The sequence below is a fragment of the Panulirus ornatus genome, chromosome 32, assembly GCF_036320965.1.
Source record: "Panulirus ornatus isolate Po-2019 chromosome 32, ASM3632096v1, whole genome shotgun sequence".
NCBI classification, from domain to species: Eukaryota; Metazoa; Arthropoda; class Malacostraca; order Decapoda; family Palinuridae; genus Panulirus; species Panulirus ornatus.
This window is the reverse complement of record NC_092255.1, coordinates 15805860-15833313: the sequence shown is the minus strand read 5'-3', so window position 1 is coordinate 15833313 and position 27454 is coordinate 15805860. Positions and strand designations below refer to the sequence as shown.

The following is a 27454-nucleotide window of genomic DNA, read 5'->3' as shown; positions in this document are numbered from 1 at the left end:
AATTTACTCCCAGCTTCTGCAGTTTCTCAACCGAATCTGCCACCAGAGCTGTATCATCAGTGAACAACAACTGACTCACTTCCCTAGCTCTCTCATCCACAACAGACTGCATACTTGCCCCTCTTTCCAAAACTCTTGCATTCACCTCCCTAACAACCCCATCCATAAACAAATTAAACAACCATGGAGACATCACACACCCCTGCCGCAAACCAATATTCACTGAGAACCAATCACTTTCCTCTCTTCCTACATGTACACATGCCTTACATCCTCGATAAAAACTTTTCACTGCTTCTAACAACTTGCCTCCCACACCATATATTCTTAATACCTTCCACAGAGCATCTCTATCAACTCTATCATTTGCCTTCTCCAGATCCATAAATGCTACATACAAATCCATTTGCTTTTCTAAGTATTTCTCACATACATTCTTCAATGCAAACACCTGCTCCACACATCCTCTACCACTTCTGAAACCACACTGCTCTTCCAAAATCTGATGCTCTGTACATACCTTCACCCTCTCAATCAATACCCTCCCATATAATTTACCAGGAATACTCAACAAACTTATACCTTATATATATATATATATATATAAACTTATATATATATATATATATATATATATATATATATATATATATATATATATATTTCTTTCTTTCTTTCAAACTCTTCGTTATTTCCCGCGTTAGCGAGGTAGTGTTGAGAACAGAATACTGGGCTTTTGAAGGAATATCCTCACCTTGCCCCCTTCTCTGTTCCTTCTTTTGGAAAATTAAGAAAAAAAAAACGAGAGGTGAGGATTTCCAGCCACCAGCTCCCTTCCCTTTTAGTCGCCTTCTACGACACGCAGGGAATACTTAAAGATACAACATATAAAAACAGAGAGCATAAGACATCACCATATGAAACACTAAACATTTGACAGGTTTTCTCATAGGGACCTCACCATAATGTATAAATACATACATTTAAAACTACTAAAAGCATAAATATATATTCACTTTCCCTTTCACACTTGATCGCTGCTATTTGCATCAGCAAGGTAGCGCCAGAAACAGACGAAGAAAGGCCACATTCTCTCACATCCATTCTCAAGCTGTCATGTGTAAGCACCAAAATCACAGCTCCCTATCCACATCCAGGCCCCACTGACCTGCCCATGGTTTACCTGGGGATAGGGGATAAAGAATACTGCCCACATATCCCCTCCATGTTATAAAAGGTGACTAAAAGGGGAGGAACTGGGGGACTGGAAATCTTCCCCTTCTGTATTACTTTCCAAAATAAGGAACAGAGCAAGGAATCAGGAAAGGACCCCTTCCCCCCAAGGCTCAGTCACCTGTCCCCGATGCTACCCTATCCATGTAGGAAACGGCAAGCATGTATACAAGATATAAGTATACATAGTTGGTGTTACCAGATTACATCTGCTTAAGATTACCGCAAGAGTGAAAAGTTACCTTTGGTGAGGCTGTACCAATGGCAGTATGTTGTCAAAGAACTTCTCACTGCTGCTGCTTTCTTTTGTACATCTCCAAATCACTCACTCCATCCTTGTAAGCACTGCCCACACATGTCTCTTATCACCTTCATCGGCAACTTAACCTCTTCATCCCACCATTCATTTTCCTTTCACATGTGCCCTTTTGCCACCTTCCACATGCTACATACTTCTCTCACATGTGTCAGCACTGTTTCCCTGAATTCCTGCCACTACCCTGTCACCATTGACTTCCACCTTTTGCCATTCCACACTGAATCTCTCTAGTATATCTTCACACAAGCTTCTTTTCCAAGCTCAGTTACTTTCACAGCTCTCATCTCAACAATATCACTTCTTTACTGAAAGTTCCCACCAAGTACTGCTCAGACATCCCACCAACTGTTCTTTTCAGCACATTCACATCCAAGAGTCTCTCTGCTGTGCAAATCTCAGTTAATACATAATCCAGTAATGCCCATGTACCAGCTTTGCTACTAACTCACATGGCTCTCCTATGAAACAAGGTATTCCTAATCTCCAGTCCTTTTTCAGTGATAACTCCACCAACTGTTCACCATATCCATTTATATCACTGAATACTGCGTGCCTCCCAATTACACCTTCAGTTGACACACTACCTATTTTTGTGTTCAAATCACTCATCACTAATACACAATCTCACATCTGAACTGCTGACACACTCACTCAGCCCCTTCTAAAACACTTGCATTTCTTCCTCAGTCTTCTCGTGGCAAGGTGCATGAGCACTGATTATCACCATAATCAGCTTTAGTTGTTACCCACATCACACAGGGATCACATCCTTTCACTCTTTCTCATCTTCTTTACTTTTCCAAAAGAAGGAGCAGAGATGCAAGGCAAGTGAAGATTTTTCCCTCTGAGACTCAGTCATCTGTTCTTGATTCTACCTTGTTAATGCTGGAAATATATATATATATATATATATATATATATATATATATTCCAAAATAGGCTCAGTCCTCTGTTCTTAACGCTACCTCGTTAACGCGGGAAATGGCGAATAGTTTAAAAAATATATATATATATATATATATATATATATATATATATATATATATATATATATATATATATATATATATATATATATTATCCCTGGGGATAGGGGAGAAAGAATACTTCCCACGTATTCCACGTATATATACATATATATATATATATTTTTTTTGCTTTGTCGCTGTCTCCCGCGTTTGCAATGTAGCGCAAGGAAACAGACGAAAGAAATGGCCCAACTCACCACCATACACATGTATATACATACGTCCACACACGCAAATATACATACCTACACAGCTTTCCATGGTTTACCCCAGATGCTTCACATGCCCTGATTCAATCCACTGACAGCACGTCAACCCCGGTATACCACATTGATACAATTCACTCTATTCCTTGCCCTCCTTTCACCCTCCTGCATGTTCAGGCCCCGATCACACAAAATCTTTTTCACTCCATCTTTCCACCTCCAATTTGGTCCCCTCTTCTCCTCGTTCCCTCCACCTCCGACACATATATCCTCTTGGTCAATCTTTCCTCACTCATTCTCTCCATGTGCCCAAACCATTTCAAAACACCCTCTTCTGCTCTCTCAACCACGCTCTTTTTATTTCCACACATCTCTCTTACCCTTACGTTACTTACTCGATCAAACCACCTCACACCACACATTGTCCTCAAACATCTCATTTCCAGCACATCCATCCTCCTGCACACAACTCTATCCATAGTCCATGCCTCGCAACCATACAACATTGTTGGAACCACTATTCCTTCAAACATACCCATTTTTGCTTTCCGAGATAATGTTCTCGACTTCCACACATTCATCAAGGCTCCCAGGATTTTCGCCCCCTCCCCCACCCTCTGATCCACTTCCGCTTCCATGGTTCCATCCGCTGCCAGATCCACTCCCAGATATCTAAAACACTTTACTTCCTCCAGTTTTTCTCCATTCAAACTTACTTCCCAAATGACTTGACCCTCAACCCTACTGTACCTAATTACCTTGCTCTTATTCACATTTACTCTTAACTTTCTTTTTTCACACACTTTACCAAACTCAGTCACCATATATATATATCCTCCCTTGGGATAGGGGAGAAAGAATACTTCCCACGTATTCCCTGCGTGTCGTAGAAGGCGACTAAAAGGGAAGGGAGTGGGGGGCTGGAGATAGTCCCCTCTCATTTTTTTTTTCCCCCAATAGAAGGAACAGAGAAGGGGGCCAGGTGAGGATATTCCCTCAAAGGCCCAGTCCTCTGTTCTTAACGCTACCTCGCTAATGCGGGAAATGGCAAATAGTATGAAAGATATATATATATATATATATATATATATATATATATATATATATATATATATATATATATATATATCCCTGGGGATAGGGGATTAAGAATACTTCCCACGTATTCCCTGCGTGTCATAGAAGGCGACTAAAAGGGGAGGGAGTGGGGGGCTGGAAATCCTCCCCTCTCGTTTTTTTTTTATTTTTCCAAAAGGAGGAACAGAGGGGGGCCAGGTGAGGATATTCCACAAAGGCCCAGTCCTCTGTTCTTAACGCTACCTCGCTAACGCGGGAAATGGCAAATGATTTAAAAGAAAAAGAAAAGATATATATATATTTAATTTCTTTAAATTCTACTTTGTCGCTGTCTCCCACGTTAGTGAGGTAGCGCAAGGAAACAGACGAAAGAATGGCCCAACCCACCCACATACACATGTATATACATACACGTCCACACACGCACATATACATACCTATACATCTCAACATATACATATATATATACACACACAGACATATACATATATACACATGCACATAATTCATACTGTCTTCCCTTATTCATTTCTGTCGCCACCCTGCCACACAAGAAATGAAAACCCTCTCCCCTCGCATGTGTGCAAGGTAGCGCCAGAAAAAGAAAACAAAGGCCACTTTCGTTCACACTCAGTGTCTTGCTGTCATGTATAATGCATCGAATCCAAAGCTCCCTTTCCACATCCAGGCCCCACAAAACTTTCCATGGTTTACCCCAGACGCTTCACATGCTCTGGTTCAATCCACTGACAGCACGTCGACCCCAGTATACCACATCGTCCAGTTCACTCTATTCCTTGTACGCCCCTCATCCTCCTGCATGTTCAGGCCCTGATCGCTTAAAATCCTCTTCACTCCAGCCTTCCACCTCCAATTCCATCTCCCACTTTTCCGACACACACATCCTCCCTGTCAATCCTTACCCACTCAATCTCTCCACGTGACCAAACCACCTCAACACACCCCCCCTATTTTGCTCACCCAACCACACTCTCCCCATCACCACACACACACCTCCCTCACCCTCTCATCACTAACTCGATCAAACCACCCCACCCCACACACTGTCCCCAAACATCCCTTTTCCGACACATCCACCCTCCTCCACACAACCCCATCCACAGCCCACACCACACAACCACACAACATTGCCGGAACCACCATTTCCGTAAACACAACCATCCCCACTCTGTGAGACAACGCTCTCACCTTCCACACACTACCTAAAGCTCCCAGAACCCTCGCCTCCTCCCCCACCCTGTGACTCGCTTCCGCTTCCATGGTTCCACCTGCTGCCAAATCCACTCTCAGATATCTAAAACACCTCACCTCCTCCAGCCCTTCTCCACCCAAACTCACCCCAAACCAACATGTCCCTCAACCATACTGAACCCAGTAACCCTGCTCCTATTCACATTCACTCCCAGGTTTCTTCTTTCACACGCTCCATCAAACTCAGCCACCAACTTCTGCAGCCTCTCACCCGAATCAGCCTCCAGCACTGTATCATCAGCAGACAACAGCTGACTCACTTCCCAAGCCCTCTCATCCACAACAGACTGCATACTTACCCTGCTCTCCAAAACTCCTGCACTCACCTCCCCAACCACCCCATTCACAAACAAATCAAACAACCATGGAGACATCATGCACCCCTGCTGCAAACCGACATTCCCTGGGAGCCAATCACTCTCCTCTCTTCCTACTCACACATATGCCCCACATTCCTGGTAAAAATCTTTCACCACCCCCAGCAACATACCTCCCTCACCACACACTCTTAATACCCTCATCAAAGCATCTCTATCAACCCCACCACATGCCCCCTCTAGACCTACAAATGCCACACACAAACCCATCTGCCCTTCCAAGCAGCTCTCACATACATTCCTCAAGGCAAACCCCTGATCCACAAATCCTCTACCACTTCTGAAACCACACTGCTCCTCCCCAGTTTGATGCTCTGCACACGCCCCCTTTCTCCCAATCAACCCCCCCCCCCCCCCCCCCCCCCCCACACACACACACACACACACACACACACACACACACACACACACACACACACACACACAACCTCCCAGGAACACTCAACAAACCCATACTTCTGCAATTTGAACACTCACCTGTATCCCCCTTACCCCTGTACATCGGTACTATGCATGCATTCTGCCAATCCTCAGGCACTTCACCATGAACCATACATACATTGAATATCCTTATCAACCAGTCAACAACACAGTCATCCCACCCCCCCTTAACAAACTCCACTGCAACACCATCCAAACCCGCCAGCTTCCATCTTCCACAAAGCTTTCACCACCTCTTCTCTGTTTACCAACCCCCCCCCTCTCTCACTTCGCACACCACTTCAACCAAAACACCCCACATCTGACACTCTATTATCAAATACACCCAACAAATCCTCAAAACACTCACTCCACCTCCCTCTCACTTCCCCACCACCTGCCGTCACCCCCCCTCCCCAATGCTACCATCGGTTCTCCCATCCCATGCACCCCATTTACCTCCCTCCAAAACATCTCCACACTCTCCTCGAAATCCAACGATACTCTCCCACCCCAACTCTCGCCTGCTCTCTCTTTCATCCCCTGCACCCCCCTCCTGCCTCCTTTCACTCATCTCACAGTCACCTGCACCACCTCCCTCACAACAATCGTCCAAATGCCCCTCTCTTCTCTTTCACTAACAATCCCACTTCTTCATCCTACCACTCACTACCCTTCCCAATCTGCCCACCTCCCACCTTTCTCATGCCACATGCATCTTTTGCGCAAGCCAGCACTGCTTCCCTAAATACAACCCATTCCTCCCCCACTCCCCGTACATCATTTGCTCTCACCTTTTTCCATTCTGCACTCAATCTCTCCTGGTACTTCCTCATGCAAGTCTCCTTTCCAGCTCACTTACTCTCACCACTCTCTTTATCCCAACTTTCTCTCTTCTTTTCTGAAAACCTCTACAAATCTTCACCTTCACCTCCATAATGATCAGACATCCCTCTAGTTGCCCCTTTCAACACATTAACATCCAAAAGTCTCTCTTTTACATGCTTATCAATTAACATGTAATCCATAATGCTCTCTGGCCATCTCTCCTACTTACATACATATGTATACTTATGTATATCTCTCTTTTTAAACCAGGTATTCCCAATCACCAGTTCTTTTTCAGCACACAAATCTACAAGCTCTTCACCATTTCCATTTACAATACTGAACACCCCATGTCCATCAATTATACCCTCAACTGCCACATTACTCACCTTTGCATTCAAATCACCCATCACTATAACCCGGTCTCGTGCATCAAAGCTGTTAACAGACTTACTTAGCTGATCCCAGAACTCTTGCCTCTCATGATCTTTCTTCTCATGACCAGGTATATAGACACCAATAATCACCCATCTCTTTCCATCCACTTTCAATTTTATCCATATCAATCTAGAGTTCACTTTCTTACACTCTGTCACATACTCCCACAACTGCTTCAGGAGTAGTGCTACTCCTTCCTTTGCACTTGTCCTCTCACCAACCCCTGACTTTACCCCCAAGACATTCCCAAACCACTCTTCCCCTTTACCCTTGAGCCAAAACATCCAGGTTCCTTTCCCCAAACATACTACCTATCTCTCCATTTTTCTCATCTTGGTTACATCCACACACATTTAGACACCCCGATCTGAGCCTTCGAGGATGAGCACTCCCCGCATGACTCCTTCTGTTTCCCCTTTTAGAAAGTTAAATACAAGGAGGGGTGGGTTTCTAGCACCCCACTCCCCTCCCCTTTAGTCCCCTTCTACGACACATGGGGAATGTGCGGGAAGTATTCTTTTTTCCCCTACCCCCAGGGATATTATTGATTATTTATTGGTATATTTTTTTTTGTGTGTGTGTGTGGTAGCATACTGAATTCTAATAATTCTTATGAAAAAACAGGTTTTATTAGCAGATATTGAACTAACAGCCTTTTCTAGGCAGTCCATCAATTAATGGAATGAATATGAAGAACCTCCTAGTGTGACTTCCATAGATTATGAAAAGTTGTTGACATTATCAGCACAAGTTGTGTTGCTTGCTTTTTAATAACAATGTATTATAATACCATGTCTGCAAGAAATCTTTCCACCTACCTATACATTTGTAAATGTGGTGTCACACTTACATTTTATAACTTTGTCATCTTTCCTTTGGTCTTCATTATCATCTTGTCATCTTTCCTTTGGTCTTCATTACCATCTGCAGACATCTGTACATGGGATTGGCAAGGTTCCTGAAGTCTTATAGGTCCATGTTTTGAGTCCATTCGGTCTTGATCTGAATAAGGTGAGATTCTGATGAGGTGTTACAGAAAGCAACTGCCTGATCATTTGTTCTGTGTGCTCAGTGCACCTAGAAATTTAAGGTTTACTCTCATTTTCTTGTTGCCTGGTGCAAATTTGGGCTTTCTCCCTTTTAGAAAGGTAAAAGCTGATAATTTTGAAGCACAGGTGGATGAAATACAGTGTCCAAAAGTGAAGCTTCGAAAATGAAGTGGCACTCAGGTAACTTCAGGCACATAGAGGTGGGTTGCTGGTGCTCACACTATTAGAAAAACTAATCCCAGTGACCAGATATATGATGATTTCACCCCGAGAGCATCATATGCTTGTTCCTACAATAAACCTTATCCATGTATTGCCTTCAAAAATATATGGGGGCAGACAGGGCTTTTTGTGGACACTGTACATGGCCAGAAATATGAACATGCCTAGAAATAACTGGACATACATATGAAAATGCAACATCAACAATCAGAAAATAGTAAAGAATACAAAGAGGAATGGACAGGGTGAAATGATTTCTCTGGTTATTCCTGAGAATATCAAGTAACATTGCAAAACTGAACTGGGAATATTAAGGTGTTAGTGTCAGGTATAGTAGCTACCCATGATATGCTGATGCTATTATGATTTCATCAAACCCTCTGGAACTGTTGGTAGCAGGACCTACACGTAGGGTTAGAGCCCTCCTTTCCTCAGTTGAGGTGGGGCATAGCACCTGTTAGGTTCCTCTGCTCGTGTTAGGCACCTGCATTTACATTTTATGTACTTGTGTACCATCTCCATCCTCAGAAAGCAAAACAAGGTTAAGCTCAAGTTTTTCACTCATGTACTAGATTTTGCAAACATATATTTGATTTTTTTTGGTTGGATTATGAACTTCTGTCCAGCTTTACTGCATAATGATAATACACATATCCTAGTGGGGTGACTTTATCCTTGAACTAAGTGAATACATAGCCCCCATATACAGCTTTTTTTTTTCTTTATTGTGGTCTTCTCTGAATCACTTATGTACCAGCTTGTTTTCTTCAACAGCTGCTGGCTTCACCTCAGCTGGGATTGCAAGTGGTTCACTTGCTGCATCCATGATGTCCTCCGCTGCCCTTGCAAATGGAGGAGGTATTGCTGCAGGAGGTTTGGTGAGTGTTTGGTGATCAATGACGAGTGGACTGCATGTTGACGGTGGTGGATGGTGGACTGGATCTTGATAGTGGTAGATGTGGTCTGCATGTTGGTGATGGATAGTGGACTGGATGTTTTTAGTGATGGGTGGTGGACTGCATGTTGTTGGTGATGGTTAGTGGACTGGATGTTTTCAGTGATGGATGGTGGACTGGTTGTTGATAGTGTTAGGTGATGGACTGGATGTTGATAGTAGTGGGTGATGGACTGGTTGTTGATAATGTAGGTAATGGACTAGATGCTGATAGTGGTGAGTGATGGACTAGTTGTTGATAGTGGTGGGTAATGGACTGGATGTTGCTAGTGGTGGATTGCATGTTGATAGTGGTGTGTGGTGGATTGCATGTTGATAGAGGTGTGTGGTGGATTGCATGTTGATAGAGGTGTGTGGTGGATTGCATGTTGATAGAGGTGTGGTGGATTGCATGTTCACAGTGATGGGTGATGGATTGGATGTTAATAGTGGTAGGTGGTGGACTGCATATTTAGTGAGTGTTGACTGTGTTGATAGTGGTTTGTTGTGACTGTGGTAATAGTGGTGGATGGTGACTGTGTTGATATTGTTGTTTGGTGATTGTGTAGATAGTGGTAGGTAGAGACTCTTGCTCTTGTCATTGGTGAAAACCACAGCCACCACCCACTGCCGTCACATTACCACATGCTGCAGTTACCAATCATAACTTTTAAGACAGTCATAATCACCCAATGCTACAGTCTCTAGCTGTGCCAATCACCAGTCACACCCTTCTGCATCAATACTCCTGTAGCAGTAATCATTTTTATTTACTGTCACAGCATTCTCTGCCCGTAGTAATCAGATATTTTTCTCCATATCCATCCATTCTCATTTTAATGTATGTACTTGTATGTATATTAGATATGTATTTGTGTTTATGAATGACAGCCTATGTATTACTACATATGAATGTATTACTGGTCACTAATTTTTTTGTACATTTTTTTAAGTGTGATATTGAGATACTTATCTTTTATAAAGTTTTTACTGAAAAGTTAATATGTATTTTTATTTATTTATTTTCTGTCATTGGAAACAGGTGGCAGCCCTTCAGTCAGCTGGTGCTGCAGGTATTGGGGCTACTGCAACAGGTGCTCTAGCCTCAACAGGAGCAGGTATAGGGTTTGGCTTATCCAAGGTAACTGATTGGTTCTTAAGCAAGGATGGTGGGGCAAAACATGCAAGTGCTGGCGAAAGTTGTAAGAGAGATGATGATGATGGCAAGGGTGATGATAAAGATGGTAAGAGAGATGATGATGATGGCAAGGGTGATGATAAAGATGGTAAGAGAGATGATGATGATGGCAAGGGTGATGATAAAGGTGGCAAAGTTGTCGGCAAGGGTGATGATGAAGATAGTAGTGATGATGAAGATGATACATGTTGGCAGGTATAACATAAAGAGAGCAAGGGGGTATAATGACTAATAAATAAATATAATGAAATGAAGGTCTAAAATTGAGAACATTTAGCTAACCACTTTTGTTGTTCATAACAAAGATATCTGGTAAAGGAAGAACAAGGGGGCTATCTGTACTTAGTCCCTCAATCTGCTTATAAGGTTTGTCAGAAAAAAAAAAAGTCTCACATAAACTTGTTATGGTGGTAGAGTTGCTGTCTAGTGAACTGATAATGATCTGAGTGGTTACCTTTTAGGGTATATAAATGAATATCAGAACACTAAAACAATATAATGTAAGTACTGACGACAATATAATGTAAGTACTGACTGTACAAGTATTATCATAATGTAACTATTAACCCCACAAGTGTTCCATGATTCCTAATTAAAAAGTGTCATCGGGAGTACATGAATTATAAGCACACTTTTTTAGAATTGGAATGAACAGTTGTGAAACACTACGAGTGGCTGGACAGTTGTGTATGTATACTTTGTAAAAGCAATACAGTATAACAAGTCTTAGGCCAGATGCAGAGTGAAGACAAAATATTATTATTACTACAAAATGTTGCAGCTTTTTGACAAGTGTTTGCTCTATCCTGTATTTGAATGAGTGAAAAAAAAATGATTTAGTGTTTTGACAAGTGTTTACTCTAAACTGTATTTGAATGACAAACATAATTATCCTTGTTTTCAGCAGTTAGTCATCATATATTCAAAACCATCCTGTTTTTATAAAAAGACTATACCTTACCCCTTATGTGGCTTAATTAGTTGAATTTATTTCACTTCAATACAAACTAAACATAATCTGTGGTCACATTAACTTCATGTTTGTCAAAGTTGAAGGAGAATTTCGATAAAGCTAAGCTCTTAGTAAAGGTCTTCTCTTAATGAAAAGATAAAGGGACTTTGGTGAAATACACTGATCCTCTGAAATAAACAGAATTATACCTCCCTATCATCAAACACACTCGCCTTCTGAATCATCATCTCCTCCCTAAACTTTGCTGATACTCGCTCACCTCAACTTTCATTTGCCCTCTTTTTCAACCTCTACATCTTTTTCTTGACCTGTCACGCTCTCTTATATATCTTCCAATCATTTACACTCCTTTCCTGTAAGTACTGCCTCAAACACCGTCCCACCACGAAGTCTTTATTGTAACCCATCTTCATTGTTTACTGAAGAAAATATTATGGAGAAAGCGGGAAAGGTTTCTTGTGAAGTGGAAGATTAGGACTAATCAAATGTCCATGAATAAAATTCACGACACTAAATTCATTATACCAAATCTTCATGCTTAATGAATTCTTGGATTAGTTAGGTGCGGTAAGGTTTTTTTTGGTCAGCTGCTTTCTTAATACATTTTTGGGAAATATTACATTTAACCCCACAGAATTCAGATGATTTTGGCACAGTTAACTGAATAATCGGCTGTAGATTAAGAGGTATATCAAACATTTGAGGTTGTCCAGAAATATCAACAATACATAGAGATTTCCCTTGTAAATTATACCCATTTTGTTTGTCAGCTGCTACCAATTCAATTGGTATATCTTTCTAAACGTAATTTTTTTTTGTATGTTGAAGGCTTCAGTCACAGACAAAAGACATCATGGCTTTGCCTTAATTGAAATATAGAGAGAATCATGAAGTGCACAAAGAAAAGACAAGGAGAAGTATTTACGAATTTTTGAGAACTCTAAAATCCCGTAATTAGCTGGTAAAGAGAAACAATAATAATCACAAATTCATCGAACCACCATCCTCCGTGGCTGTTTCTAGTAAGGCTTCAGCACCCACTAACTTTCGCAGGGCATGAACTTAAAACTGTTTACATTCCACGGAAGAATAACCCAAACTACTTTTCTCCATTACCCCTGTCCCTAACAACTTAAGGTAACCTTATACTCTAATCTACAGATTCTTCCACAGTATCTTTCACCCTGGCCAATAGCCCGTCATGCCAATACCCTATGGGAACGTCAGCTTCCCACTTGCAGGTCATCTATACCTTATGTCCAGATTCTGGTACTCTACAACGAGGGTGGTTTTCTCGAATTCGTTACCATACATTATTTGCAACCCTCTTACCTTCATACTCAACATCCACATCCTTGTGTGTGTATATATATATATATATATATATATATATATATCTTACTATAAGCGTGTGGATTCCTTACTGCAGTTAAACTAGGGTAGACACGTCACCGAACTTCTCAGTCAATATGTTTTCATACAACCATTTTCAGTCATCATCAGCACGGTACACTCTCTTCCAACTTCTTCCACACTTTTTTTTTTTTCTCTCTCCCAATGCCGCTGCTGCGTTTACCTGATGCCCTATCGCGAGGCGCCGCGCACCCATGGCTTCATATGACATACCGAGGAGCCTGCATTATGCGCACTGCCACAGCAACGCGGCACGACACGTTGTTCCGAGTTTATCTCATTTCCACACCAGCGACTGCGCCTTCCTCATCCATGACCTCAACGATACCGCGATGGCCCCACTTTCTGCTCTTGTAACACGAAACCGGTTGTTTGTCCTAAGGTACCGTCACCATAACATTCTTAAATACTTTCGTCGTAAGAAAACAAAACTCGATTGCCTCGACCCCAACCATGACCAACCCCCACCAGCTGCTCAAGGAATGACACATTTGGAAAGTGCAACCATGCAACTTCCTCCTACCTGATCTCTTCTCGCTAGCAGGATTCCTCGTCGAGTCGATCCTGTCTCGAGCATTCGTTCGACCACCCCTGAATACTTTGTTTTCTACTAAGCGAGCAATCCTTTTCCTCTCATCATTCTTGACCTCGCCACAATCACTTGCCTCACTTTGCTTTCCCTCCTTTTCTTTTCCGGCTTACTGGTCACCTTTTGAAAATATTCCATCCCTTCCCTAGTTGTTGGTTGTGAATCATCTGCTAATTAGCTCCTTTACAGCTACTGGTCGTCTTGGAAGTTAGTACAGTATTTCTGTCCACCACTTGACCCACATTGTGCAAAGCCAAGACAGCGTCAGTTAACGGTTTTCAATGAACCTCGTCTATACGTCCAATCTACACGGGAGCTCGGGCGTCCCTGTTAGTTCAAGCTGGAGAACTCCGCCTGACCGAAACTGCGTAGAGTTCAGTCTCGTGAGGGTGAATGTGGTATAGCTCGACCATGAGACAAAACTCGTATCGGGACTTGCAAGCGTGACTCAGACCACTACTAGCTTCCTCAAAAAGATGATCGGGTAACGTCCTTCTGTTATCGTGTACCAGATAAGAATTACCTTGAGGATGAAAATGCTCATGATTTTTTCCCAATTGTTAGATTTTGAAGTTAACTGCGTTAATGGCACCCCAACTAACAGGCCTAAGAACACGACCAACCAAACGTGAACCTAGAAAGATAGAATAACACGCAGACTCAATAATTCGTACTGGGAGAAGGATGAGTCACAAAGTGTTGAAGAATAAGAAATTTACACCCTTGTAGAAGTGGCCCTCCTCAAACACTAGAGGAGAATGGACAGTGGACGAGCAATAAAGAAAACGAATTTTAGTGTCAGCCGTAGCTTAACTGTGAGCGGGTAGAACCTACGGCGGTCCCAGTAGAGGCCTTAACCTTGATAGCCTTATTTGTCATACCTCTGATCTAGGCAACCATATTCATTCTGCCCTGAGCTACCTGTATCCAAATGACCTGGACTTCCCTTATTCCTAATGACCTGGGCTACTAAGTCTTGCTGTCCTGGACCTGCCTTATTTCTATTGACCTGAGCTACCTACCCAAATTTCTTTTGACCTGACCTACCTACCCAAAGTTCTATTGACCTGATCAACCTGAAGTCCTGCTGACCTGTTTTAACTGCAAGTGGTACTGGTCTGGTTCACGGTTAATGATGCTGGCCTGGATCACAATTAATGCTGCTGACGCGGGCCACACACAAGATTGGAGGATCAGTCAGCATTAAAGGCGATCTTCGCCCTCAGCATTACCTGTGGCCACTAAAATTAAAAGTATTCTGTAGGTGTGGCCAAGGATGGTAATATTATGGGGCCTATGGAGTGACTTCCTCATATATTTCGCATACCCTTTCTATAACATTTGTTTTACTTTCTAACCGTGGAATTCCATATCCCAGCTTAACGTTCTCACATAAATTACAATTCAAAGACTGATATCTTCTCTGAAAATTGTTGTCTCTTCATTAGGTCCCCACGGTAAGAACGCCTCCTCCCTCCTGCAGCAGGACCACGAAACCCAAGGCAACACCTCCTCCCTCTAGCAGCAGCACCATGAGACCTAAGGTAATACTTCCATTCTCCTGTAGCAGCATTATGATGCGACTCCTACCTCACCATTACACCTGCATTAGCAGTGGGTACTGCTTGTAGCTTCAAGCCTCTCCATACACAGAGTACTATTGTGCAATTCTCTCACTCCTCGCATTCGTAAATATCACACTCCGCAACCTTTCACCTCCTTGTTCAGGGTGATACTACAAGCTCGAATTCTATTTTCACAGTGTGTTGTAAAGTACACCTGGAGTGCATCTTTAAGTGGTAGAATCTTACCGCTGACCACTCACTCTACCGTAGCTTCCAGTACGATTCTTACGAGCCTCACTTTTTGGCCCTCTAGACGAGGCGAGACCAGTTGCTGCCAGGATCACTAGGAACTTTTATTACGATGCTGATGAGCTTATTGTACGGTAGGCCTCTGACTTGACACTTTAATGACCTAGTCGAAGGCTACGCCATCGGGTCGCAAGATCTCTGGCGCGGGTCACACATCTCCCTCGCCACACACCTCAAGGGTTCCTGGGTGAGCTTGGCACCTGAAGTCAAACCTCTTTCTTCAGCCTGGGGTCCTCGAGCTGCTCGATCCGTATCACGTAGGAAGTAGCGGAGTGAGTTGGGTGATGGAATTCCCGTCAAGCCCTTCGGACAATTTTTTTTTTTTTTTCAAGTCAGACCTAGTAACGTGGCGATCTGGCCGACCTAGTAACATGGCGATCTGGCCGACCTAGTAACGAGGCGATCACAGCAGCAGGCAATGGCGTGGTCAAAGCTGTGAAAGTGACTGATACACAAGCACCGACCGCGGCCGCATACACTGGCGTCTAAATTGACAAGTGATTACGACAGAAATGGCCACATAAGTCGCCACTTAGACGAGGAAAAGCAAGAGATGAAGAGTATGGACGTGAGGAACTAGGCATGTGTGTGTGTGTGTGTGTGTGGGTCCTACATATAAGATAAGGTTGGACTTGGAAATTTTTTATTGTGCTAGTTAAGCTGTGGTTAGTAATGAGGGACTGCCAGCAGTGGACCAACACTGTCTGGGAAGCCTTGTGTTATTATAATGAGCAGATCAGACTGGTTACATGCAGGTACTGGCCCTATTGTGGAGCATGTTGTGGGACCTTACTGTCTCCTACACAACTACAACCACACAACAACCCTACCATCATCGTACGACTCTCACGATACAATTCCACCAATTTTCGTTTTATAGATATATTCAGAACCATAAAAAAAGACATACAGATTTCTCAGCATTAATATGACGGTTAGATTAAAAGACATACAGATTTCACAGCATTAATATGACGATTAGATTAAAATGAACTTTTGGCATGATGTTTGGAGGATTTTCTAAGCTTCAGCCTTCAATACATCTTGGCTTCTACTTATTTCCACATCCAAGAAAGACAACCTGTATTATTCTCGTCCTCTACAATGAACTTCACAGATTAGGGCAAGTTGTTCAGTCTTACCGAGAACCAATCGGTATGCGAGTGGCCTGGCCAAAACATACAGGTTGTCACCAATGCATCTAAACCATGCAAGAGCGCCTGGTTTTTATATAATAGTATAGCTTTAAAATATTCTATGCCCAGGTTTGGAAGCACAAGAGATAAGGGATGATTATCCATAGCCATGTTAACTAAACCTCATGTGTAAAAAGTATTTACCATTAAAAGTAATATGACGGTGATTGGCACCGTCATGCAGTACGCAGAGATGACGACAAAAATGTGACCTCTAAACACTGTCATGAAAATGATCACCCCCAGAGATCTTGAAAATCCCGTTATCCTATACCCCTCTGCTGATTATGCCACACGCAACGTCATTGAATGTCTTAATTGCTAATACTAAAGACTTTATTTTGTCCCCAGGCAACTTTAAAGCCTATCCTAGCTTTAACCAAATCATTACGAGATAACTGATAAAACTATAAAAACAACAGTAAGTTGTTCCAGACACACCCAGCAACCCATGTCAACCCCCGCCACGTGAACCCACTTAATCTCTCTCCCTTTCAACGGTTACTACCACACAAAGCGGACAGTGATTGGTCTATACTGATTAGCGCTAAACGGCGAGTTCTCCGTTGTGATGTTGAGATTTAAATAACTTTTAAGTATTGGCACCTGAAAATGTGGATCGTCTCCACGAAACATTGTCGTGCCACATGTATAGGAAAATTACATGTTAAATAAAACTGTGTGAACTACCACTGGAGTGCGAGTTCACCTCCATAACTTACGTCACGGACTAGTGTGATCAACATATCTAATATATATATATATATATATATATATATATATATATATATATATATATATATATATATATATATATATACTTAGTCGCTGTCTCCCAAGTTAGCGAAGTAGTGCAAGGAAACAGACGAAAGAATGGCCCGACCCACCCACATACACGTATATACATACACATACATACCTATACATTTCATCGTATACATACATATACATACATGGACATATACATATACACATGTACATATTCATACTTGCCGCCTTCATCCATTTAAGCCGCCACCCAGCCGCACATGAAATGGCACCCCCTTCCCCCCCCCCCCCCCCTGCGCGCGCGCGAGGTAGCGCTAGGAAAAGACAACAAAAGCCACATTCGTTCATACTCAGTCTGTAGCTGTCATGTGTAATGCACCGAAACCGCAGCTCCCTTTCTACATTCAGGCCCCACAAAACTTTCAATGGTTTACCCCAGACGCTTCACATCGTTCCAATTCAATCTATTCCTTGCATGCCTTTCACCCTCCTGTATGTTCAGACCCCGATTGCACAAAATCTTTTTCACTCCATCCTTCCACCTCTAATTTGGTCTTCCACTTCTCGTTCCCTCCACCTCTGACACATATATATTCTATGTCAATCTTTCCTCACCATATATGTATAATGAGATGGTCCTTATTAGGGCATTAAGTTGTTCGTATAGAAAAAAAAAAATGTTTGACCTGATGATTGATCTTAATACACAAGAGAGAACAACGCTTTCCCGTCGACTGATGAGGTAAACAAAGATTTTTTTTTTTTTAACAAACAAATCAAGAGTATCACTGAGAGGCAGGGATGACTGACCTAACTTAAAACAGCTCGGTAATACCTCATCTACCTCATCCCAATGGTTCAGTTACGACACATAAGTGTATTGATATAATAATACCCATATTATTTATATCAGTAATATACAAACTATCTAAATGGTTAGTACAAATTATCATCCTTTTTTTTTTTGGCACGATTTCTAACTCATTCATTCTAGTAAAGAAACTCATTTAAAATTCAGGGATGAGTATAAACGTGAAACGTGACAAACCACAATTTGTATGTGTGTGTGTGTGTGTGTGTGTGTAGACGAGAGAGAACGGAACAACTACCTCAGCGAGATGTGATGGAGCGTCACCAGAGTGGTGGTGAGCGTCGTTCACATCCCCTAGGGTCAGTATCAATGCAGCACACCATTGCAGTTGACGCAAACACACGTCTTGCGTCAGCTGACTCAAACACACGTCTTGCGTCAGCTGCAGTGCATGTTATCTTTTATTACAGCATAACTTTTAACGTAATGTTATACAAGAGAGCAGGTATGGCACGGAACCAACTCGCTGAGCTACTGTAAGTCTGGCGGAGATCCGCCCTGGGAAAGGTAACATCTGGCAGGTGCTGGGTCCCGCTGAACCTTTAGAGCGTTGAGGTAAACGATTTCCTTCCTTATGGCCACATGCTCGGGGAGTTAAAACGGTGGATAGAGTACGATCGGGAGCGTCTGGGGAGAGTGCTCGACAGAAACGAAGAATTGTCGTGCAAACGAGACAAATTAAGATTACGTAAGAGTAACCGCTTCTAAAACCACCACTACAGAAACTAGAATACACGGCGTCTACTACTGCTGCCATTAATCATAATAAGATAAACGCAATTTACGTGGCGATTAATAGACAAGGGCCTTGGAAAAGTTTTCTACGGTATAACAAAGTATACCGAGCGCCCAATACTGAAATTTAAAAATGTTAAAAAAAAAAGAGAAAAGAAATGCGTTACCCATAAGCCTCGATCCATAAGTCTTGGAACCATCTTCGTCAAGAACCGACGGTGTAATCTGGAGGACTTGGTGGGGAACATTCCCTAAGACGTCTCCACCGAATAGGAATTTGAAAATGGTTCCAGTCGCTTTGAGAGAGAAAATAGTATGGCTTCCTCTTTCCCCGGTTGATGCCCCTTCCCGACTTACCTGCCGCCTCTCTGTAAAACCCTCACCAGCCACACGCCAGCCCGGATTATCTCGTACGGATTTTCTTTAATCTAAAGGATATATGAAAGGCGAACTGGGGAGATTCACGAACAGAGGAGATCACAGATTACGAGGGGAAAATCGCAGTGACAATTTCATAGGCGACGTGTGGAGTTCTCGCGTCGCCTGCGGATTAAGAGGAATCTACGACTCGGCGTAATGTTGGAACGACGCCTTTCAACCGTCCGTGAAGATCACCACTTCTGAATATGAGATCAACTTGACTACAGCCTCAAGATGGCTGTCTGTCTACGGGAACTGTGGTGGTGGTAGGAAAGTACTTTAGGCAATGGATGCTTTAATTTTTGTATGATATATATATATATATATATATATATATATATATATATATATATATATATATATATATATATATTTTCTTTTTTCTTTCAAACTGTTCGCCATTTCCCGCATTAGCGAGGTAGCGTTAAGAACAGAGGACTGGGCCTTTGAGGGAATACCCTCACCTGGCCCAATTCTCTGTTCCTTCTTTTGGAAAATTAAAAAAAAAACGAGAGGGGAGGATTTCCAGCCCCCCGCTCCCTCCCCTTTTAGTCGCCTTTTACGACACGCAGGGAATACGTGGGAAGTATTCTTTGTCCCCTATCCCCAGGGGGGATATATATATATATATATATATATATATATATATATATATATATATATATATATATATATATGCCTGGGGGGAACTTGAAGATGCTGCATCGTAAGCAAGACGGTGTTGGAGGAAGTACGTCGCAAATATGGTGCAGAGCCACGAGAGAGAAAGAAGGAGAGAAGAACAGTGAATGCATTTGAGGAGGAGGTGGTTATGGATAGGGGCGAATCTCACAAACGTAATAACACCTTACGAAGCAGAACAAACGTAATAGATCTAAGAGATGGTTAGGTATTAGTACTGCGCGTTATTTTTCCCGCCAAAGGGCTTAAGGTATACCTTTACCCTTATAATCACTGGGGGTCCCACAATGTTCAGATGTAGGGTCTCTGATCTGATACTCTCGATTTGTGTCCACGATTTCCCACAAGGCCTTGAGAACATCCCTGGTTGGGTTGCCGGGTGATACCTAAAGCGTGAGAGTAGCGAAGTCCATTCCGAAAGTACATTAGCTTCCTCCCAAGGTTCACCTCCTCTTGCATACCCAGCCGCCTAATGAACCACCTCCAGTCTCTTTCCTGAGTGGCTGCAACGCCCTCGCATGCCTGCTTGTGGCCGCACGGGGTCTCCACAGCTGAGAAGAATCTGAATCGCCAAGTTGTAGGTCCTTCCAGAGCGCGTCTCTCTTATGTTTACCATCGGACTCCACGCAACCCGTCCCGCCAGGAGGTCGAACCCGTCTCGACCAAGATTCCAGGTTCGAATCACATAGAATGAGCACAGCTTTTAGCACATCCACAACTGACTGTGGCTGACGTAGGATTATGTGTTGTGCTCCGAATGAGCAAAATGAGAAGTTTCTCATCTAGTATTGAAGGGATAGATGAGGTTATCAAAAACAAAAAAAAAAGAGGCCATAAGCTAACATAAACATTGAAGTACCTTACGGCAGACCATGTAAGGATATAGTGAACCGATGTGTTGGTCCATTACGGTACTCCATTACGTGTGAAGCCAGTCGGATGGTTGGTTAATGTTTAACCCCACTTTTCGTTTCCTCTCAGAGAGCCAATCCGTTATCCACGAGCAGAGTCGACCTCCTCTACTCGTGACCTTTTATCTTATCTAGTAATCTTTTAATGCGGGGCTTTGTCCAAGGCTTTACGAAGATATGGCCACGTACGTAATATCAGAGGGTATCACAGAGTTCCACTTCTTATGACTGAAGATTTGAGTGGGATTCTTGAGACATGAGTCTTGTCCCGGCCAATACTCGTGATTGTTGGATGGCGAGTCATTTTCTCCAAAGGATTTCACAATTTGGGGCGTAGTTTCGTCCCTGGAACTTCACCTGGAACTGAAGTATGGGTAACTGGGCAGTGGTTTGAGGTACATTTTCTTCCTCTATGTTTTGTTGAACTGGAAAAAAGGTAACTTGAGGGTTAACTTCTTCCAGTATTCTAGCTTGGGGTGGAGATAATCGTCTGCACCTGTTCATTAGCCAAGACTGACGACTTTGCCTTAAGATATCTAACGTGGAACCCAGTATTTCTGAGGTCTAGTTTCTTCTTTCCGATGCTCAGCCAGGGAGGGGGATACATACACAACTTGCGATGGATAAACGCAGAGTGGAAACACCTTTTCAGAAGGAAGGGAGGCCATTTCTTTTAATGTCGCTCGTGGCAAATCACACCTTTAGCATTTGATACCGGGCTAATAGCATCCATGATCTTCCCCCCCCTCCCTTAAATGTTAACATATCTTAAGACTTCTTTAGGGCTGTGTTTCACGTCGACAGAATATTCCTTTATGGAGAGCTGTTCCTCTTGATTCTCATTATATCCTCAAGACACTCAATTGTGATCTAATGTACACAACAAGGTCCTGACTATTGGTTCTTGGCTTGCATCCCCAGACATTTTTTTTTTTTTTTTTTTTTTTACGTTCAGTCATCAATGAACTTATTCGTCTGGTGTCGATCCTCTTTTCACAACTCCTACTCACCTCTTTGGGGACGATGAGGCCTTGGAGGGGACGATGATGCCTTGGAGGGGACGATGAGGCCTTGGAGGGGACGATGAGGCCTTGGAGGGGACGATGAGGCCTTGGAGGGGACGATGAGGCCTTGGAGGGGACGATGAAGCCTTGGAGGGGACGATGATGCCTTGGAGGGGACGATGAAGCCTTGGAGGGGTAGGGGGAAGAAGAAGAAGGAGGAAGAGGAGGAGGAGGCATCCTCATCTCGAAATTATGCCATACACCATTTTAACTTACATCCACGCCTCGACAGGTCAGTCTTGAACCACTGCACTTTGCGTGACCCCCCTCGTGTCAGTCTATCGATGTGTCGGCTGTTCAAATAGACGAGGTACCATCGTGTTGTGAGAGTGAACCCCCCAGTGGTGGCGGTGGTAGGGGGAGGGTGGGGAGGTCTTTTGGGGGGGTGAGGAGGTATTTTGGGGGTGAGGGGTGAGGAGGTATTTTGGGGGAGGGGTGGTGAGGAGGTCTTTTGGGGGAGGGGTGGTGAGGAGATGAACATCGCAGGAGGTAGTGGGACTCACTCGGCAGAAGGTTCAGAGTCTTAGGGGGGAGGGGAGGAATTGAACTTTGGGTGGGGGGAGGAGGTCGTTCGAGGGTTGGGGAGGAGGAGGAGGTGGTGGGTGAGCGTCACCTGGGGAAGGGTGGGAGGAGGAGGAGGAGAAGGTGGTGGTGGACAACACTCGTTCTGAGGGGGAGGGTCAAGGGCCAGGTGGTGGTGGTGAACGCCACGTAGAGGAGGAGGAGGAAGAGGAAGAAGAGGTGGTGTTGGTGTTGAACGCCACGTAGGGGAGGAGGAGGAGGAGGAGGAGGAAGAAGAGGTGGTGTTGGTGGTGTTGAACGCCACGTAGGGGTGGAACAGGAGGAGGAGGAGGAGGACGAGGTGGTGGTGAGCGTCACATGGCGTCACGGGGGGGGCGGCTGTAACGGTTGAAGCAAGCGTTACCGCGGGGCGGGAGGGAGGGAGGGAGTTGAGAGGGAGGGATGGTGAAAGGGGATGGTAGATGGGTGGGTGGATGGTCCCCGAGTATTGACGCGTCCCTGGTGGGTGGTTGAGGGGGTTGGTCCGGCCCGGCACCGCCTGCCTGCCTGGCGCCGCGCCCCGGGAGAGAGAGAGAGAGAGAGAGAGAGAGAGAGAGAGAGAGAGAGAGAGACGAGCGAGCGTCGTCACGGTGGTGGTGATGGTGGGGCACTACTACAACAGACCCAAGGCTGTCTGTTCCGCCCTCACTATTTGATGAGGTGTGTGTGTCCCTTGGTCGTCTCCCAGTGCGGGGCTGTTCTGGGATGATCATCTCAGTCCACTTATCTGTCACGTGAATCTTGGTTACATTTCAATTATCTGTCACCTGAATCTGTATTACATTCCAATTATGTCACGTGAATCTTGGTTACATTTCAATTATCCGTCACGTGAATCTGGATTACATTCCAATTAAGTCACGGGAATCTTGGTTACATTTCAATTACCTGTCACGTAAATCGATTACATTTCAATTATGTCACGTGAATCTTGGGTACATTTCAAGGATCTGTCACGTGAACTGATTACATTTCAATTGTCACGTAAATTTCAGATATATTTCAGTTATCTGTCACGTCAATATTGGTTATATTTCAATTATGTCACGTGAATCTTGGTTATATTTCAATCATGTCACGTAAGTCTTGGTTATACTTCAATTATGTCACGTAAGTCTTGGTTATACTTCAATTATGTCACGTATATCTTGGTTATATTTTAAGTATTTCTCACATGAATCTTGGTTATATTTGAATTATATCTCACAGGAATGTAAGGTATGTTTTGATTTATTTGTCACACGAAAATTGAGCACAGTTCATTTACTCGTTACACGTTCCTGTCCGTGAGGTACTAACAGGCTGTCCCGGGTCGACCACGTAGGTTCGAATCCTGGTTGCGGCAGTCGGTCCACAGTCAACCCAGCTGTTCATCCAACTGTAGGAGTTAGTCGATAAAATGGGTACCTGGCTCAGGCTAGGATATATATATATATATATATATATATATATATATATATATATATATATATATATATATATATATATATATATATATATATATTTCATACTATTCGCCATTTCCCGCGTTAGCGAGATAGCGTTAAAAACAGAGGACGGAGCCTTTCAGGGAATATCCTCACTTGGCCCCCATTCTCTGTTCCTTCTTCTGGAAGATTAAAAACGAGAGAGGAGGATTTCCAGCCCCCTGCTCCCTCCCCTTTTAGTCGCCTTCTACGACACCCAGGGAATACGTGGGAAGTATTCTTTCTCCCCTATCCCCAGGGATATATATATATAGCTGTAATGAGATGGCCTTCATTAAGGCCCCATTTGCCCGTGTCGTCTCAGCCAACATAAAAAAAAAAAGGCCCGTACTGCACGTCTGCCTCAGGAAAGGTTTTAGATTCCATAAGAATGAATGAAAAAAGATACAAGATCCACGTCTTTTTTTTTAGTGATCCTCATTATATAGTTCATCTTCCTGACATAGAAAACGTTGTAGAGTTCAATAGTTAGTTGTTGGTTCGAGTCAACAGAGAGCTTCATGAACCTGAAGCACCACCCGGTGTTGAGTGATCATCCACTCTCCCTCAGGTCTCGAACGAGACGGAACGAACCCGAACCCCACCCAAACCCCCTAGGACGGGGCGTACTGCACCCACAATGGAAATCTATTGTAACTGAAGCTCCTCATTATGGCTAATATAGTTATCATACAATTATAGATTACTAGTAAATCCAATTAGCCTTTGTACCTTGCCTGGCTTAGAGCCAAATTTTGGTGGAAAAAAAAAATATATGGCCTTAAGAAAAATTGGTAGAGGCATTCACCCACAGAGGCCAGGACAAGAAGGACATTAGATGAGGTTTAGACAAATTATGATAAAAATGATTAGACAAATTATGATAAAAATGATCAGACAAATTATGATAAAAATGATTAGACAATTTATGATTAAAAATGATTAGACAAATTATGACAAAAATGATTATATCATGGCGAGTTTTCAAAGTGGTGACGTCACTTGTACACTAACACGAGCAATGGTAGGGTTCCTTTAGTGGTGTTTTTCGTTTGAAGATAAAGACATGTCCATTTATTTCAAAGGCTCCGATATACGGACGACAGTCTCCATCGAGGCTAGGCCTATATTGAAACGTAAAGAGCTGAAGCGATAAAGGAGAGAGAGAGAGAGAGAGAGAGAGAGAGAGAGAGAGAGAGAGAGAGAGAGAGAGAGAGAGAGAGAGAGAGAGAGAGAGAGAGAGAGTGTTTCTCCAGGTCTGATCTGCCAGGTCATTTGTGAGGATAACTTTGAAATCAGACGCATACTCGGAACAGAGAACTCTCGTTCATGCTAGCAGAGACAAAAGCGTCGTCTGAGAGGTGGAGAAGGATTTCATTGGGAAAATAGAATAAAAACAAACATATTTTCAAGTTCGTTCAGTCAGAATGGGGGGGAAAGAGAGGAGGGGGAATCCCATTTCGAAAATGGGGCAGAAGTCTTGGGTTTTGTTTTCACATGGTCATTTAAAAGCGGTTCACCCACGTCTCTCGACGTCGGCGCAAATTCCAAGAAATATTGTGGTGTTTACAACCCAGAGGATGGCAGCAGGAGATGAAGTATCACATTACTGAGGTTCTCTCTCTCTCTCTCTCTCTCTCTCTCTCTCTCTCTCTCTCTCTCTCGCTCACAGCGGAGGGCAAGGAATGGACGTGTGTTTTCGAGTGCTCTTCGATGCCCTTCCAGTGACAACCGTCAGACACCAGGCGGTACATCTGTCTTCTAAGTGGGTCATCGCCCCAGTCCCCACCGCCGGAGCGTTGGCAGTAAAGGACAGAGATACGTAGGAACGACCACAACTCCCTCAGGATGGACGATGAAAATGCCTGAGACCAGGGGATACCCAACCCCCTGTGGACAACACCCCGACGGAGAGGCGGTGGAGAAGTGGGCTTTCCACGTTGTCTACACACAAAAGCTGGACGACTGACGAAGCTGACGAAGAGGTAGGAAGGTAGGAAAAAAACGAAAAAAAAGAGGAGGTCTTCGGACGCAACACTTCTTCAAAACCCCGAACTCTGACTCAAGAATCACCGAGCCACCAAGATGACTGTTGCTCTTGTGCTTCTCGCTGGCCAAGTTCGCTGACGGCCCCACATCTCTAGCAGGAGGACGTATCTGAGGGCGGGTCAGTGTGGAGAAGACATACAGAAGTAAACGGTACAGCGGAAGGGACTTACACACAGTCGTTTCTTGTCAGTGACGGAAGAGAGTATATAGGGTCTTGAGACCGGAAGATATCAAAGTCTCTTGTGTTTACAGACCCTCCATAACTGCAGGTTATTTCCGCTTGCCGGAGAGGTCACCACTACGCTTGGTCTGGAATGTACCCTACTCGACCCCCCTCACACTAGGGAGCAGATGGGTACGTAAGGTGGTCAAGCAACAACAGCCGTGGCCACCTTACTCAACCCACCAGTAAGAAGAGAGTTACCCGCTACCGAATCCACCACCATCAGGAAAGAGCAAATCATGTATCATTCAAACTTCCATACATACCCACCACGTCCACTGGTAAAATACACAAGCGTCATTCACTGGCGATAGAGCCGGTCTCTGCCTGCGTGGGCGCCCAGCCGCACACCACGACATTCCATTACACTGAAAGACATCCAAGCTCTTCTCAATCCATTAACCCGAACGCGACCTTACAAACAATAAAAAAGAGGGATCAGTTTCGTCGAGGCCACCACCTTCCACTCCAAAGTTACTCTCCTCATGAAACAGCGACATCATTACCAGCTTTCTTCTTCGCATCACCAGACGAACCAGAGCGAATAACACAGTACGAAGGAATCATAAAGTATCAGGGAAACGTCAAGGGTAATAATCGCAGACCTCAAAGGTATTCTTATTTCAACCCATTCACTCGGCCTGAGTTTACATTCACCCTCAACCAACCCCGCCGAAAACGCCCCCAAAAGAGGACCGCACCCAGGAACGCGCCGGCATACTCCCACCATCCAACTAGTGGACACTTAGAAAATCAGAGTTCCCATAACCATACAAGCCTTCCAGCAGAACGGAAGGGACATTAGGCAACGGGAACACATGAATACATATACTCGAAATGGCGTCAGTTGCCAAAGACACTGGAATCATTTACGGGGAACATGTTTACGACCGGACGAGACGTTCTTATCCGCTAGATACCAACCATCTCGAGGGGACGAAAGAACCAGGGGAGAATGGACGGGTATCATATAAGTCTGATGCTAAAAACACATTAGCCCTGTGTTCCCACACTATACTACAGCCAGGCGACTTTGTGGAAGGGATAAAGTCCCTGTAT

General features: G+C 43.7%; 2 protein-coding genes across 6 annotated transcripts in view; one reads left to right on the top strand and one right to left on the bottom strand.

Moving 5' to 3' along the window:
* LOC139759063 (uncharacterized) overlaps nt 1-11446 on the top strand; it is a 30655-nt gene extending 19209 nt beyond the window's left edge. For 4 of the 5 annotated variants that reach the window (XM_071680987.1, XM_071680988.1, XM_071680989.1 and 1 more), the window contains exons 5-6: nt 9244-9347; nt 10446-11446. In XM_071680987.1, coding sequence (XP_071537088.1) covers nt 9244-9347; nt 10446-10802 — 461 coding nt within the window. In that variant the 3' untranslated portion in view covers nt 10803-11446. The remainder of the gene's footprint in view (nt 1-9243; nt 9348-10445) is intronic. The other variant, XM_071680991.1, reaches the window with a different exon arrangement.
* LOC139759070 (palmitoyltransferase ZDHHC3) overlaps nt 1-27454 on the bottom strand; it is a 306923-nt gene that overhangs the window by 183789 nt on the left and 95680 nt on the right. The gene's annotated exons all lie outside the window — the stretch shown is intronic.